Source organism: Natator depressus, chromosome 5 (genome assembly GCF_965152275.1).
Source record: "Natator depressus isolate rNatDep1 chromosome 5, rNatDep2.hap1, whole genome shotgun sequence".
NCBI lineage: Eukaryota > Metazoa > Chordata > Testudines > Cheloniidae > Natator > Natator depressus.
Genome location: NC_134238.1, coordinates 117,861,563 through 117,879,639, shown reverse-complemented (window position 1 = coordinate 117,879,639; position 18,077 = coordinate 117,861,563). Strand labels below are relative to the sequence as shown.

Genomic DNA, 18,077 nt, shown 5'->3' with positions numbered 1-18,077 from the left:
GAACTGATAGTAGCTGAACCATTGAACAAAGATTTCAGTTAGAATATCTGTTGCTTACTTGTTGTTTGTCTTTTTTTTCCCTCCAGATTTTAAGACAGAAAATACAACCAGTAAGTAGATTCCCTTGCAGTTTAGAACTAGAATCCTTGACTTGATCTAGTTATTTAAGATGCCATGTTGCCAACTCTCCTGATATTTGGGAGGGGGGGAGGTTCTTTCAGCCCTACCTACCTACTGGAATCAGGTTATTACCTGAAAATCTCAGCTTTCATTTAAAAAAAAATTAGCTCTCAGGCTTGGGGAGAAAATGTGATCCCCAAACTTTTCAACATCAGGAAGCAAATAAAAAGAACAAATAATTCATTCTTAAATCTTGTGATTTTTTTAAAGCCAGTCTCATGATTTTGGGGGCCTTGACTCATGGTTTTTGAACAATTGGGGGGGGGGGGTTGGTTAAATCCAAAGATGTTTCACGTTTATAAAATTTGCAATATACTTTTTCATTATGATGAGGCAAGACTTTTGCAGCATGACGACTCTTTGGGGTTCGTACCTTCCGTGGAGCTTTTGATTTGATAAATCATGATGGTCTGGCCTTTGCGTAGGTTGAAATGTGTGTATGCGACTCCTCAGTGTGATGCCAAAAACTCTTCTTAAAGACTGAGAGTTAAACTCTCTGCTTTCACTGTTTCGCATCCACAGACAGACTAAATAGAGCCAGGAGGAAGAAAGAATGTGGAAGGGCAACTGAGAGGAAGGGAGAAGAAAGGAGCTGTAGAAGGGTGGAGAGAGAGAAAAAAAAACACAAACACAAAACCCAGAGGTCTAATCTCATGTACTTTTGCTTCCACCCTTGGGAGGTGCTCAGATACTATCCTGCTGATCATGCAGTGCAAACAGAGGAAAAATCCAGGAGACGAAAATAGGCTTTTCCAGATGATAATCTCTCTCCCCACAGCTTCCCTCAGGGTTTGGCTTCCAGAAGTAGCCGTCCAAATCCCCAGAGCACTTCCCTATCATAGTGTGCTGCGAGAAACAGCTTAATTCATTACAGCTGCTCCAGTTGTGCTGCTTTGACACAAATCTTTGCATTTAAGGCATACAACTGTAGTCCTTCCCCTGCTCAGAGGAAGGTGGGTGGGTGTGTGCGTGCGCGCGCGCGCATTAACCCTTTCCTGACCATTTTTGGGTCAGGGGTTTTAAGTGCTTTGGAAGGTTAGAAGAGAGACTATGTAAAAATGCTACCTTTGTCTAGTATCAATGGCATTTTATCAAAGGACACCTTCTTATTCAGCTGATAAGCCCCGCAATGTCCATTTAGTCATATTTTCTGGTTTTAGGGACAAAAGTACGATTTTAGTGCTTTATTATTACAATACTATTGCCAATCCATACAGCTATGGGAAAATGAGCTGGATTGTATTCCAACTCACGCATAATCAACAGAGCTACTGTTAACTAAATCCCAAATATAGAATCTCTGTTACTCCTTGCTCCTTCCTATGGGAAGACTGCCATGCGAGTGGCATCTTTGTTTCCCAGTTTCTCATCGCCCTTAGACAGAAAGCAGGGGCTACTTTTTTGGTAATTGTTTCCGACTCCAAAAGGTCACTAGAAAGTGTCTCTCAGACATTATATGGATGTTTATTTCAGACATGTGGTGAGAGTACCAAATTGGAGGGCACGGGTCACTGTGCAAGGCTTTTATTTTTGTCAAGAAACAGGCTAATGCTTTAGTGGCACCTGGGTGCCAGATCAATCATGAAACAAGTTTCAGATATTATTCACCTTGCCTTTGAAAGGGAAACTCCTAAAATATTCATTCTGTGCTGCCAGGACATGGTCGTTGTCGGGTCTGGTGTGTGTTTTCTTTCCTCTGCCAAGTGTGTAATGCAGGGAGCCCTGAATGAGGTGTTCAGGTACTATAGAAAAGAAACTATTGTAGTAATGGAGGTGTGGAATGCAACAGATTAAGGGATACATGATCATCCATGATGTGTTTGATTTACTCTTGTAGCCCTACTTCTATAGTACAAGTTCAAAAGGACCAATGGATGTCCACCCTAAATATTTACATCTGCAACCTAGGCCTGCATGAAGTACATTTACCCTACAGACGAGGAATGGGTAAAATCTGTTCAGACAAAATAAGAGGCCAAACCTTTTGCCCCAAACTCAAACTGAACCCCAAACAAATCTTGCTTGAAGTTCAAAACCATTAGTGTAACTTTTCACCCTGTTTCCTAACGTTGTGTCTTCTTGGCACTTCTGATGTCTGGCCAGGAATGGAAGAAATGGTACTGAAATAGTGTGAGAGGTGATTCTTGTGGCACTTCCAGCCCTTCCAGAAGCAGCTAGTTTAAGAAATCTTGCACTTAAGCGTATTCTCACAAGATTTCCTGCTCAGTTTAACTCCAGCGTGAATAAGCTTTGGATCTATCTAAACTGTATTCATTCTTTATTATTCTTAGTATCAGTGTGTGCAGGTACCACCTACAGTGTCTAGGCACTATGCACACACTCTATGCCCTGAAAAGCTTACTCTCATAAGACAAGCACCACACTGTTGGAGAAGAGGGACACAGTCACAGAGCCTGATTCTCCCCTCTGAAGCCAATGGACACTCTGCTGCTACCCTGCCTCTCCAGGGGCTTGTGGGGACTTCTGTTGCTAGTCCTGAGGGGAGAAGACTGCCCTAGGTCACTGCCAATCTAAGTGGGTGTGAGGCTGATCCATGGGGGTCCTGTGTTAGGGCCTCTGATTGGCATGATCTGGCCCTGGAATTCAAAATAGTCTCACTTACTATTAGGGGGGCTTGTGTGCCTTAATTCCTTATGTATTTTTGAAAATCTTCCCCCTTCATTCCTTAGAATCAACTCCTTCCAATCAGATTGGCAAACCTTTTGATGAACAGGATGGTATTTAATTGTACAGTTCTAAAAGCTGTCCCTCTTTTTATTCTCAATTTTACAGGAAACAAGGAATAACTAATTTTATATTCCGTGCAGCTTTACTTACTATATCTGCATATGAAAAAAGCAGAAAGATACTCGTAGGTTGTTTAGAGGGGTTCTGTGCTGCATTTTCTGCAACAGGAGTGAATTGGATGGATGGATGGATGATGGGCAGAATGGCTAGACTGGAATCTGAACCCACGTTACAATGGTGTAAACCTGGAATAACTCCACTAGCTCCTTTGGAGTTACACCATCTTTACCTTTGTGTAGTGGAGTTCAAAATCTATTCAATGGTGTGAACAGAAGTCTAGATAGTCTCTTGATGGCAGACTAGCTGTCTGGACACCTTAATGTTCTCAAGGGTGTTTTTTTGCTTCTAATCTGCAACTGTGGTCATTTACTCCTATTTTATTAAATAGTTTACACATTTGATTCACTGTGCTGCAGTCCACTCTCTCACTTTACTTGTTTAAATGGCCTTTCCCCCACAGCAACTTGCTACAAAGGCAATGGCAGGTTCTACCAGGGTTCTGTCAATGTCACAACCTCAGGCATTCCTTGCCAGAAGTGGAGTGAACAGGTGAGCATCAGTTTATTCAGATCTACAGTCGGGGTTGGATTTATAGTCTAATGCTGGGATATCCAAAGGAGTCGAACAGAAACTCAGTGGAAGTTGGGCCGCTGCTCTTGAAAATCCCCTGAAAATCCCAGCCTAAGTACACTATCTTGGGTGTACAAGTCCAGAGGGGAGTGGGGGCAAAGATGGCATCTGAGGAGCCAGCCGTGTGCTAGGCATCTCCCCTGTGTTAGAGCAACCTGAAAACTGGTTTAAATAGTGCCAAAGGCCAGTGATCCCAAAGGGGTGTTATGGCAGCTGCAGATTAACTGGGTAGATCTTCCTCGGTCCCTCTGTCAGCATGAAGAAAGAGAGGATGGTGGCACAGAAGCCACAAAGCTAGCTGCACGTTGCTGAAAGATCTGCCTACACTGGGGCAATCATTCCCTGGCTGGCACCTCAGGCTTAGTGCAGGAATCCCCCAGAAGCACAACAGACACACGACACAGGAGCCATCTATTTAAGCGATTGTGTTTTCTTGTAATATGTACAAGTAACTGGAATAAAATCCCACCTATTGAAAATGATACCGAGATGGCCAGCAAATTACTCAGGCCCTATTTAGACACTTAATTCTCATTGAAATCAACAGGAGCTAAGTGCCTAAATACCTTGGCGGATCAGGGCCTCAGAGACAGAAAGCCAGGGAAAGTGTGGTTAAAAGGTCAGGTATGTTAGCATTTCACCCTCACGGCCGCCCCCTCACAAGATGCGGATGTCATATGTTTCTTGGCAAGCTGTTGCAGACTTGCAGCCATCAGCTGTTTCTAAAAACATCAGGAAGAAGTGCACTCTAGAAACACTAACGCTAACTTATTCCTTCCCACCAGGTACCCCATTTGCACAGAAGGACCCCTCAGGTTTTCCCAGAGCTGTCAAATGCAGAGAATTCTTGCCGTAATCCAGGAGGGGAAAATGAACGTCCCTGGTGTTACACAAAGGACCATTCTGTAAACTGGGAATACTGCAGTGTGCCTCTCTGTGGAGAGGGTAAGGGACAGCAGCTAACTACTTCGCCCAGTAGCTGTTAGTTTTAGAACAGCATTAAACATTGATCCACAAAACCGTTCAGGACTGTCATATCCTAATAGTCACCATGATAGTTCTGACAGTCGTGCCAGTGTCTTTGGAATTCAGTGGGAACAGGATTTGGCCTTAACGTTCAGAGTGCTTTACAAACTAGCACGTGTTCATAAAAAGAGAAGGGGAGATGAAGGTAGAAAAGAAGCTAAGTGACTTCTTGCCCAAGGCCCTGGGAAATCCAGGCCAGAGGCAGGATACGAATTTTAGAGTTTCTGCCTCCCCAGTTTGGTGCCCAGGCACACGCTTTGCTTATCCACAGGATGTCAGGGGTTTTAAATGACCATTACAGAAATACTGCACTATTCAAACTATGCCTCAGCAAAGGCCCTTTTCACTACTTCCACTTCCACTAAGCAGAGAGCAGAAGCATTCTAAGGCTCTAGTGAGCCAAAGCTATGTCACGATCGCTGCACTTGAAAAGGAATGAAGGGGAACAGCCTGATTTAGCTTTCCTTTTAGTCTTGGCCATTACACGTACAAACCAACAGATTGCTAGCATAGCCCTGAAAGAGCTAAACCAATGATTTATATTCATATTCATGATGCTTTTTGAAAGAGATAATTAAACTAAAAAGTTTAAATACATATGTACCTATCAGATTTTTTTCAATTGCTTTTATTACTTTGATTCTTACCAAAGTTATTGGCATAAAAAGGGGTTTCTTCCTTTCAAACGACCTTCTCCTGTATGATCCTGCTGTGGAAGTCAGACTGTGGAATTTGTAGACATCACAATAATTACCATGACAACTGGGTGATGTCAGAAGTATCCTTTAACAAAAAGTTCTGTAGAATTTAAGAGGGATGGAATCATTATTTTTGTTTTCATTGCAGTATCCATATCACCAGGAACAAAAAAACCAAGTGCAGAGACTCCCAATCTCCCTTCTTCTTTCTCCCCTACATACTCGATGACTGTCATCATTTCCATCATCTCCAGCTTTGCATTGATAGTGATTCTCATTATCATTGCTCTTGTTTGCTGCCGAAGGCGAAAACAATGGAAAAACAAAAAGAGGTAAGACCTAGAGATCTATAAATAAAGCCATGTCGGATTTGTTCCAGCAAATACAGCTTTGACATGGGGCTTGGAATGGACATTCCAGTACTCACTAACTTCAAATTTAAGGAGGGAACTTAAATGGATCACAGGGAGGTCAGGTTTCCCATTATATGGGCAGAAAAGATTAAATTGATTAAATTCATCTTGGATCATTTCCTCTTGGCTGACAGCTTGTATTTTTCTTTCAATGTCTGTTTCAACTCTTAAGGCCGATAGGGCAATGGGAAATATTAGATTGGAAACTCTTTGGGACAGGGATGTCTCTTTATATGTCTGTTCAGTATTTAGCACCCTGGGGCTCCAATCCTAACTGGACCCTCTGGGCACTATTCATACATTAACAACAAATAATGCAGGCCAGAAATTCTCATGTTCTTCCATGAGACCTAGAAATCAGGACAAAACGTTGGTGCTTGTCTAGTGCTTCAGCTTTCCCTCACATTTCCAGTTGAGGTTAGTAATGTTTCATTTTGAATTCTCATCACACTAAACCAAGGTACTGGTGACTTATATACCGTACGACTAAGACTAAAAGTCACATGAACATCAGCAAAGTTCATAACTACATAGGACCTCATGTAACCTGAGGAATCATTTGACAAAGACATCTGGAAACGTGTGTGTGCAGTTAAGCAGGTCAATTGCTTTCATTCTGAATAGCAAACAATTGTTCTGGTTTCTCAGGCAATTAACAGATTTGAGAATAAGTTCAAGTTTCGCTTAGAATGTGAGGACATACTATGGTAGGCCATTACTAGACAATCTAGATGTAGGAAACTTTCCTCCTTGGGGAGATTAGATGTGAAGTATTCAGTAGGTATTTAGACATTGTTAAGAATTGAATGGTCAAAGGGAATTAAAAAGGAGCAACTCCAGCCCCACCCACTTCCAATAAAAACAAAACAAAAAGGAGACTCTTAATGAAATTTCTTCTGTTCCCAAGCATTACACTACAAACTCTTAATGGTGAGACTTTAGTCAATATATAAGAAGTTATCTGGACACGAATGTGGTTGAAAATAATATTTGTGGGTTTTCTCCCTCTTCAAAACCCTCATGCCCTTAAAGCAAATTCCTTAACCATAAACAGTAGGGTTGGGGCTAACAGCCTGAACAGTTTGTGGAACAGGCCAGAAGAGAATTTTTCCAGCCACTAGATTCCTTCAATTGTCAAAAAGTGAAAGGACGCTGGTTTTTGAAAAGTGTAACTTTGCAGAGTGCTCTGCTGAGGGGTGAGAATAAGGTTTCCAGGGTATCATTCCTTTTTGCTGTAGGTTCTTGTGTTAGATCTCCTTTCTCTATATATTGTTGCCCCAGATTACTGACTGAGGCCCTGCAAACTCTTAATCACATGAGCAATCCTGGCTCACATGGATAGTTCTGTTGCAACTGCTCATGGAAGGACGACCACTGTACCCAATGGCCTGCTGGATTGGCCCCTGACCTGGCAGACCTACATACTTAGCCTAGATCCCTAGGCAAACTGGAAATGTCCCAGAAACAACAATACAATGTCATGAGACACACGGTAGTGCACAACTGGTAAGAAGGGGGGAGGTAGCAAAATGCCCCGGCAGACACACTGTACACTTGGAAGGCACATATCCCCGTGTTAAGGGGCACCACACTCACCCATCCAAGACACTTCCTACATGTAGTTCCACAAGGGCATACAGGGCTGAAAATGAGGACGTTGGCATGGTGGGAGCAAAGACGCAGAACATGTATTCAGGGCATGCTATGGCCTGGCAGCCATTTTCATAGATAATCACTACTCCAGCAGCAGGGCAGGTTGACTGTCTGTGCAAGGCTGGCAAGCCACTCTGTATGATGTGAAGAGGCCCTGTGGATAGTCTTTCTGCACTTCCCTCTTTTCAGCCTTGCACAGTCAAACCGCAAATGAAGTGAACAAAATGTTCACTCTTGACATAGTACCCTACATGCTCTAACCCACTGATCATTTCCTTATCTATCATTTCAGGGAGTCACAAGCACCAACGCTGACCACTCTTCCATCGGAACTCCTACTGGACAGACTTCATCCTAACCCCATGTATCAGCGCATACCCCTTCTCCTGAATCCTAAATTACTCAGCCTGGAATATCCAAGAAACAATATTGAATACGTGAGAGATATCGGAGAAGGAGCGTTTGGAAGGGTCTTTCAAGCAAGGTAAGTGTCCTGCTAGCAAGTGCTCCTTAATACTGATACGTGGACGATATCAACATCTGGCTAGAGTTCTGGTAGCAGGAAAATGTTTGTTCGTTTATTCCAACTGTCATGGAGAAATTAATTGTTCTAACCAGAATGAAGTGTGTGTGTGAAAGTATGACAAAACTAATGATAAAAACTAGGCTAATTTACTCCTGTTGTTTCCCACTTTCAATTGTTATTTGGTAAAACGTGGTCACAAATGTCCATAGTCATCTTCTATATATTAGACAGAGTATCTCACTTATTCCTGTTAATCCAGCTGAATGTGGCAGCTAAGTTTATGATGCATTCAGGACAGTAAGAATTTTGCTGGTTTTTCCTGTGACTAGTCTATTGTGAAATTTTCAAATTTTCCCAGGATTTCATGTTTGTTTAAGATGTTGGTACATGGTAGCCAGCAACAAAAAAAAACCCCAACATTTGCTGGTGGTTACCCCCCTACTGTATTTGCAGTTAGGCCCCGATCCTGCTGCAAAAATACACTTACTTGCTTAGCGGGTCCTTATTCCTGAAATTGACAGTTTTTCTTATTTGCCAGGAGACCAGGTCATAGACGGTCAGAGCAGGAGTCAGGCCTAGTGGTCAGAGTCCACAAGCCCAAGACAGAGTCAGAATCAGGAATCAGAGCTGAGGGTCAGAACCAGAATCAGAGTCCGAATGCCATAGACAAGGATCTAGACAGAACTAGAGTCAGGAGTCAGAGCCGAGGCTCAGAAATGGGTTACCAGGAATCAGGGAAAGCAGGAGCAGGGCTGATTCTGAGGCAGGAACAAGGCTGGGACAGGATGGGAACAAGGCTGGGTGCAGGGTAGGATCTGGACTGAAGCCATGGAAGAGTAGAGCAGGAGCAGGGCTTGGTGAGACACAAGCAGAGGGAGGCAGAGAGTCCCTGAGCATGTGCTTTGAGCAGCCAGCAAGCTACTGCTGCTGTGTTTAAGAACTGGCCTGCTGGCTTCCTCAGCCAGTCAGGCAGGACGGTCCGTCAGGCATTCTAGCTGGCTCATCAGGGTGTCAGGAACACTGAGCAGGTGCAGCTGCAGGGCCTTACTCCTGGCACTATTCTGAATTCAAGGAATTAAGAACCAATCCTGTTTCTGTGGACTTCCATGGGAGGAGAGGGCAGTCACTACTTTGCAGGTGAAAGACCATAAATCATGAGCAGTGAGGTAAGGCTCATGTAAGTTACGAGTGAAGCAGGGAAGATAAAAGGATAGAAATAGTATCCCAGTGCTAGTTCTCATGGATATTAATTACTCTGAAGTGTTTTCCAGTAATGGTTTCTCTAAATGTTTTCAACAATTTACAGGTGGGAATTTCAAAAGAACTCCGAATTTGCTCCACCTCCATTGGCTGCAGTGGAGTTTGTGGTAACACCCCCATTGCCGTCAGTGGGGTAAGATTAGGCCAGTGATGAGAAGTTTTGAAAGTCCTACCCCAGAATTGCTGAAAGGAAGTGGAAAGGCTGCAGTGTGTATTTATTTTGGCTCCCTTTCCTCTTTTCACGGTTCGTTTCAGTGATGTGCTTGTTACTTGGGACACCTCTGCAGGATGGAACATGACTGGTTAATGAGGTTATATGTGGAATTGTGTGAGAGAGAAACGAAATGAACAAACAACGTACATATGCACATGCACCCACAAACCTTACTTGTGGGACTGGTCTCATTGATTGCTAAGTCAAAGGACTCCTCTTGCAAGTTGCGGTTGCAAGAGCAGACATTTAAAAGTTAATAGTGTGGTAATACTCTGCCCTGGCATGGTCAGTTATACCATTGACATCTTTATTAGGAAATGAATTATGTAGTAGGTTAAATTTGTTAGAGCGAGGAAATACTTCTAATGGACGTGAGGCATTTTTTTGTCCCCCTGAAGGGATGTGGAGGAAGTGCACATTTATTTATACAGACAGTGTTAAAAATAACAGTTTAAAGGGCACACAGCAAAATCACAGATGCTTAGCTTATGATTGACGATTAGCTTTGTTGGCTAAACTAGATGAGTTGAGCTTGAAGCAACAACAAAGCACATGGGACCAGATTCATAACTGTGCGCCGGATGCCAAGTGCCACTCTGATGAGGCAAAGCAGCCCTACACCCAGTGTATCTGGGACACACTGGTGAATATAGCCCATCGTTTTATTTCATACTGCATAAAATTCACATCTATGCAGACAGGCAACACAAGGACTATGCCCCACTTAAGACCACTTGAGCTCTATTTTGAGGGTATACGCTATCCCTCTGCCCAGTGGTGAAGTTGACCCAAACAGAATGGCACCTATACAAGGCAATTCAAACCCTACTTAAGCTGTGGGTTAAGTGAGCCTTAAATGGTATGTAGATCTTTACATAAGCCCTATTGACTTGGGTGAATTCTATCCACGGTGAGTTTCCTCTGAATAATCCTCATCCCTCCAGATTCCCACATGTAATTTTCACTGCATTTTGCAATTCTTTTTAACAGAAAGTTTTTAAGCGATATTTAACGAGAACCAGAAAAGAGCGTGAGGTGTATGAACAGAAAATAGAAAGACCCTGTGCTTTGGGAATGACTTGGCTTGATGGAGAAGCTCCAGCCATCCTGATTTCTGAATGGGTTTCCTCCCTATTGTTGGCGTTACCCTCTCACCTGGCAGCTTCATCAAGAATGCCTCAGAAGCCGAGCATTTCCTGGGCAAAGGTTTGCAGTTGGCACTGCTGCGCAGAGTTGGTGGATAAAAAATAATGGTTCTGTTAGCTTCCAGTACTGCCAGACCCACACCTGGATGGAATGCTCAAGCTACCACATGAGAAATAAGCTTTTCCTGTTCTCAGAAAGGAAATTAAATTCACTGCCCTATGTATGTTAATGGATGCCTCAGAGTAAATTTAGTAAGCTTCTTATTTCTCCTTGTATAATATTTCATCCCTGTAAACATAATTCTACACACAGTGCCAATAATCTCTTTGCCAGTTGGCTTCCTTAAAATTCTGATTCACTGTTTACTTATTCTTGGGTGAAGCAGCATGTCAGGACAGGAAGTGACTGGCTGTTATTTACTGGCTCCCTCTGAAAGGCTGCCATTTGTATTAAGAACAGTCTCCTGCAGTGGGAATTGAGGATGTAACAAGTTACCGTCACATCTGTCTTAAGAACAAGATCAGTAGCCGGCTCCAGTCAGTCACTTAAGCAAAGCTAGGGCCAGCTCAAGACGTCCTAATAAAAGAGCATTATCTTATGCATTGCTGATATTCCTTTTATAGCTCTCAAACCACATGGTTCTACATCGATCAGCATGCAGCTGCCTTCTTCAGTTTGAGCTCGGCGGCCATGGCCCGGCATATCTAACAGATTGCCTAAAAAACTCTGGGATTAAGAGCGTGGTCAACAACTGCACTTCTCAGGCACAAAAGCCCTTTCTACCATAAGGGCAGACATAGCTCCTGGGTCCGTCTGTGTGGGTAACTCTGTTTGCACCACTGGTCAGTCCTTTGTGCTGGTTGTCACCTATGAGCCAAATTCTGCAGCTAAGAACCATATCCTATCCTGTGCTGCTCCGATGCATAGTGGGCAGAAGGCATAGACAGCTTCCTCCACCCCAAACACCATCGTGCACTGGCAGCATAATATTTAATCCAAGCACTGGAGAGACATGTACTAGCAAAAATATCAGTTGATGCAACCTGGTCCCAGGAGGAAATAATCTATTGGTTAGGAGACCCAATTTTCAGCCCTGGAAACTGAACTCCTGTTTAATATCAAAATGAGTTGTTTTCGAATACTGCCCTGGAAAGAGCACTCTGTGGATTAAAAGGGCTCTGTCTCTATACCTCTCTGCTAAAACTGTTAAAGACACCACTTCGTTCCAAATCATGGTGATTTTTGCAACATAGATACTTGTCTGCTAAGAACTTGCTCAGCGTGAAATTCACCCTTGTGCAAAACTCATGCACTGCTTAAATCCCACTTAATTTATGCTTTCAGGATTTAAGAGGTACCTAGGCTATTGCCAGCCTCTGCACAGGGGTGAATTTCTCACTCAAAAGAACACCATGTGAAACCTGTGTTGTCTCTTATTTCTGTTCCGTATAAACCCTTTAGGCTTTTGATCAGGTGTAATGAACCCTTGATGCTAATCAGAAGAGGTGAGCCCCCTTATCTTTCTTACACTCGCATTATCTATCAATAACTAGAGATCATACCCTCCTTTTCTCAAGCACTGAAACATATGCCACTGACTGGTACGTGAAAAGAGTATTGTCCCCAATAGCATAGTGGAAGTTCTGATACCCACCAGAAGGCACAAATAGCATTTAGCTTTAAAGAAGGCAGTTGTAGAGAAGAAGTTTTATTGCTCCTACGTTCTAGATCTCAGACAAACTTTTCAGCTGTAATACTGGCTTGCCTTGGGAGATTTCTTTTTAGATGGGTGTTTCGCCATTCTCTGACATTTGACAATGATGTGACATTTACAGTAGCCAAGTGCATCTGTTGCAATGCCATCAGTCTGCAATAGGTGACAAGGAAACTGGAAGTTTGCTTCGGAAACTAGAACCTCTCATGGCTACTGAACAGTAAAATAACCTGACACTTAAGCAATGGTGGATCAGCAGGTCAGGTGTGGTAACAGAATTCACAAATGGATGCTACCTTTTATAGGCATTAGGTGGCTACATCCAGGAACATAATGCTGAGGGCATGGCTTCCATATCTCTCCATGGGTAGGAATTACCTCAAGTAATAAAATGTACACCATTCCCATAGGTTTGACCAGTGTTTAAAGAGTGGAAAGTTACTGTGCTTTGGGAATTGACATCCCTAAGTCTTTGGCAAGCTCAGGACCCAGCATCTATAATTAAAAATGTTAAGGGAAGAGTGCCCCAAGGATAAGAAAAATATTCATGATTATTATTTATATCACAGTGGTGGCTAGAGGCTCCGACTCAGAAAAAGGCTTCAATGTAGCCTCGTGGATTGGGCACTGGACTGGGACTCAAGAGACGGGGGTCCCAGGTTCTGCCAGGCAAGATACATCACTGCCACGTGCCTCGGTTTCCCCTATCTGTGAAATGGGGTTAATGATACTGGCCTCCTTTGTAAAGTGCTTTGACATCTGAGGATGAGAAGGGCTATGTAACAATATTACTGTAGCTTTACTAAGCTGACAAGACAGCGATTTTCCTTAAGTGCCAAAGCAGGTCAGTGACAGAACTGGGAATGGAGCCCATCTACTAGGCCATGCAGCCTCCCAAGCAGTCTGGGGTGTATTTGCAGGAGTGTTGTAAGCAAGACACGAGAAGTAATTCTTCCGCTCTACTCTGCGCTGATTAGGCCTCAACTGGATTATTGTGTCCAGTTCTGGGCGCCACATTTCAGGAAGGATGTGGACAAATTGGAGAAAGTCCAGAGAAGAGCAACAAAAATGATTAAACATCTAGAAAACATGACCTATGAGGGAAGATTGAAAAAAATTGGTTTGTTTAGTCTGGAAAAGAGAAGACAGAGGGGGGACATAATAACAATTTTCAAGTACATAAAAGGTTGTTACAAGGAGGAGGGAGAAAAATTGTTCTTAACATCCGAGGATAGGACAAGAAGCAATGGGCTTAAATTGCAGCAAGGGCAGTTTAGGTTTGACAGTTAGGAAGTTTTTCCTAATGTCCGAGTGGTTAAGCACTGGAATAAATTGCCTAGGGAGGTTGTGGAATCTCCATCATTGGGGATTTTTAAGAGCAGGTTAGACAAACACCTGTCAGGGGTGGTCTAGATAATACTTAGTTCTGCCTTGAATGCAGGGGACTGGACTAGATGACCTCTCGAGGTCCCTTTCAGTTCTATGATTCTAGGCTGTAGAAATCTTCAATTTATAGCATGTTACAGCAGCTGCTCCCGGGCAGGCATGTAAGCAAGCAAGCAAAGCTCAGCAGATGCTACTGTCCTCTGGAAAATATTCAAAAGGTAGAGCTGGCAAAATATGCAGGACTGACTAAAGGGGGTTTAAAGTCCTCAGACACCCACAGAATAGACACAACAAGGGCAGCAATAGTGCTACCTTTCCCACACACTGACCACGTGTCTTACACACCTGCCAAGGAGGAGTCACCTCTAAAAGGTGAGGTGGGTTTGATTTTCATTCTCCTTCAGTCCTTGCCCTCTCCAGAGATTGCCCAGCAAGGCTGCAAAATAATTCCAGTTGCAGGTCACTGCTTTGAGAGTCCTTCCCCAATCCCTGCTTTTTTTGGTCTGTGGTTTCTAACAGGAAATGGGGCTAACATTGTGTGTGTGCGCGCGCGCAATACCTCTAGTCCTATTTAGAAATTCTCTCTTTCTCCTAGGGCTCCTGGATTGCTTCCTTCTGAGCCATTCACAATGGTGGCAGTGAAAATGCTAAAGGAAGAAGCTTCGGCAGACATGCAGGCTGATTTCCAGAGGGAGGCAGCTCTCATGGCGGAATTTGATAACCCAAATATCGTCAAACTGTTAGGTACAAAAACAAAATGCTAAGCTCTTGGGGTATGATCTTTCCAGCAATCCATTTGTCGTCATTTTGGGTCTAAATTTTCAAAAATGTAACACACCTAAGATTGCATACACAGGATTTGCAGTTATGTGGAAATTGCAAATTAAGGAATAGGCAACTGAAATTTGCTTTTGGTAAGGCCCTAGTTGTTGGGGGGGGCAGGGAGGGGGGGTTTGTACATGCCATTGCATGTTTTCTGCATTCTCTATTGGCACACGTTTGAATATTTAGCGCTAATGCCATTTTCGTTACGTGGAGGCAGACTAGTTTTCATATATGGCCATGTAAATAAGATCCAAATCCTGCACTGGGGTTCCTGCACCACTTACGTCAGTCTCTTAACACAGACACCAGTTAGTTCCAAATTATGGTGATTTTTGCAATAAGAACTGGACTGAAACCAGAGTCAATTCACTCAGGGTGAAACTCAGGGAGACTACAGGTCAGTACATACACGTTTTCCTAGCCTGCAGTTGAAAGATGTGGGTGAAAATCTTATTGCTTACACCTCCACTTGGCTGTACGTACAAATGAACTGGCTAGAGATGCAGTAACCTCAGAATTGCTATTCATTTTGCGGGCGCAAAACGGTGGGTGCAAATTTTGAGCACACAGATTGTCTCTGTTACTCAGATGGCTCCCATCACTGTATAGCCTGAATACCTCATTGAGTCTTTAAAAATAGAAACAACAAGAATAGTCTCTCTCTCCTCCTTCCCCTTGGTGGACTGTCTGAAAATAGCTTGATAAAAGTTTATTGGGCTTCTTAGAGGGCACCACCTCCATGTGGGCTAATGGGCCCCCCCCCCCCCGTGTCATTCTTCCATCAAGAAATCTGACCACAAGAATTTTGGCCCTGCAAACGTCATCTTTCAGCAGTGGTAGAGGTCATTAACCAGTGTCATCAGATGGTTCTTCTGTAAACTCCCTGGAGGTAGATTTGGCCTTTGTCATATCAATAGGAACATTATCAGGGAATTCTGTAGGCAATCTGGTTTCATGAAAGTTGACCTGGCATATGTACTTCAGCCACAGAAAAGAGGAACAGGAAGTGCCCTAAACTAGAATCAACTTTTTGTTTATTGTTAACACATTGGATAAATTTGGAAAGGCCAAAGATACAGGAATTAACTGGTTTTATATTGCAAGGGTGTGAGGAAATGAACACTATTTGACCTATAAACCTTTCACATTGCTTGTTCTTGCTAGAACCAGATGTTATCACATTGGGAAATGTCTGTTCTTTCTCCGAGAGACAAGTGTTAGGTCATTGGCAAGAATTTAATATTTCACAATAAGCCATATCATTGACTGTGCTGAATGGCAGTTATAAGAAAGCAAAGTATGTATGATTTGAATGCCGGTTGCACTGGTTTTCAGTGGCTAGCAAGCAGTGGAATACTGGTAATGTTCGTGTCTTTTTGGCCAGCTCTAAAATTGGTTTAATATTGTTATTTATTTGGTAAAACTGAATAATTTGGAAATCTATTAATTGAATAATTCCTTCATTCATTGAATGTTGGGGGAAAAAAAAAACCAATACACACAGAATAAAGACTCTGGAGCCAGATCTTCAAAAGTGCCCAGCATCCAGTAGTTCCAATTGAGAATAACAGCTGTTTAGGAAACCCGGCCCTCCTTAAATAATTCCTTTGAATTTGAAAGTGAATATTTGCTGATCATTTCTTGCATCTGACACCTAGCTCGTCTCATAATCACAATGCTTTTTTCTTTAAGATACAAAAGATATACAATCAAAATGTACTGGGTACTTGTCTCCGTTTCATTCAGCTGGTTATGAATTTCTTTGAAAGAATCGTTATAACTCCCAAGGGAAAAAACACAAAATTAAGATATTAAATGGTTCACAGATATTTGTCTTAACATGGGGGACTTGCTTTTATTCCAGGATAGACATCATAAGATATTTGGTGAAACGGTAGAAGTTTGTTAGATGTACCTGAGTTGGGCAAAAATAGAGTCGTTTATAAAGAAATGTCAAGGAAAAATTAGAATTTTCACAAGGCACACAGAAGCTTGGTTTATGAGAGTTCCACTATATTGGTTGTAAGTTCTTAGGGGGAGGGACTGTCTGTTTTGCCTTTGTACTGTACCTATATCATGATGGGGTCCATGGCAAAACTCCTTGTTAACATGAATGTGACCAAGATTTGGTTCGTAGTCAAATGAAGGCATCCAAATTTTTTTATTTTGGGGAATCAGAGTAAATCAACCAAGAACATTACATTTTTTCCCTCCCCTTAGAGTTCAACATTAGAAGATTAATAAAGGCACAAAGAAAGTCAGGGGGATTTGAGGGCCTAATTTATATCTGTGCTTTTTAAAAATCTTCCTTATACAAAAAAAAAAAAAAACGGACAAGATTGACTTGGTGTATTTTCTCGCTTTCAGGGGTGTGTGCTGTTGGGAAACCCATGTGCCTGCTGTTCGAATACATGGCTTACGGGGATCTCAATGAGTACCTGCGCACCCGCTCACCACACAACCTCTGCGGCCTGAGCCACAGTAATCTTGATGCCAGGATCAGGCTCTCCAATCCCAATCCCCTTGCTCTGTGCTGCACTGATCAGCTCGGCATTGCCAAGCAGGTGGCAGCGGGCATGGCGTACCTCTCCGAGCGCAAGTTTGTGCATCGGGATTTGGCCACCAGGAATTGTTTGGTGGGCGAGAATAGAGTGGTAAAAATTGCTGACTTTGGCCTCTCGAGGAATATCTATTCAGCAGACTATTACAAAGCCAATGAGAATGATGCCATTCCCATTCGCTGGATGCCCCCCGAATCCATATTCTACAACCGCTACACCACCGAGTCCGACGTGTGGGCCTATGGCGTGGTCCTGTGGGAGATTTTCTCCTATGGCATGCAACCCTATTATGGGATGGCTCACGAGGAGGTGATTTACTATGTAAGAGATGGCAACGTCCTTTCTTGCCCCGACGACTGCCCTTTGGAGCTCTACAACCTGATGCGCCTTTGCTGGAGCAAGCTGCCTTCTGACCGGCCCAGTTTTGCCAGCATCCATCGCATCCTGGAGCGTATTTACGAGAGGGCAGTGGCTGCTATCTATGTCTGAGGTGTGTACTGCAGCATGACATTTCACCCCCATCCTATGCCCAGTGCAGCTGGCCCACTCCTCAGCCACAACACCCAAGCTGAACTCAAGGGGAGTTTTCTGAGTGAGGGCTGCAGGGTCGGGCCCAGTATGTTTAATCTGCTAAACCAAAAAGGTAAAGGGGAGAGACTGTATGTGCCAGATGGGACGTTTGGGAGTGGTGGCTACATTAGAGGAGGATAGTTTTGCTGAGAGCAGAAGCATCTTGCTCATCAATCAAGGGGCAAGTTCTCATTTTGTCTTTATAAACAGGATTTAGCTTCTGAACTAGTGAACTAATCTGCAGTTGAGTCAAGGCCTAGACTCCCTCGAAAACCAGTGAGTCCAGTCCTTATTACTACAAATTAGTTCAATAGTTACCGTTTAGGATTTCTAAGGAACAAAACACAACACTCCCCTCAAAGCAAAACTTTCTGTTGACCTTAATTTCCCTGCCTTCCCATTCTCTCCTTATTATCCCATTTTCATGTGTTTAGCTTTTCCTCCTTTTCCTCTTCCCTTTCTGCTTT

At 43.1% G+C, this 18,077-nt stretch overlaps 1 protein-coding gene across 1 annotated transcript in view; it reads left to right on the top strand.

Annotated features, from left to right (window-relative positions):
* The window catches only part of MUSK (muscle associated receptor tyrosine kinase), an 84,970-nt gene extending 67,441 nt beyond the window's left edge, over window positions 1-17,529 (top strand). The window contains exons 11-17 of the mRNA XM_074952110.1: window positions 87-110; window positions 3,449-3,537; window positions 4,404-4,563; window positions 5,491-5,674; window positions 7,701-7,892; window positions 14,250-14,398; window positions 16,847-17,529. Coding sequence (XP_074808211.1) covers window positions 87-110; window positions 3,449-3,537; window positions 4,404-4,563; window positions 5,491-5,674; window positions 7,701-7,892; window positions 14,250-14,398; window positions 16,847-17,529 — 1,481 coding nt within the window. The remainder of the gene's footprint in view (window positions 1-86; window positions 111-3,448; window positions 3,538-4,403; window positions 4,564-5,490; window positions 5,675-7,700; window positions 7,893-14,249; window positions 14,399-16,846) is intronic.
* Window positions 17,530-18,077: the final 548 nt, after the last annotated feature.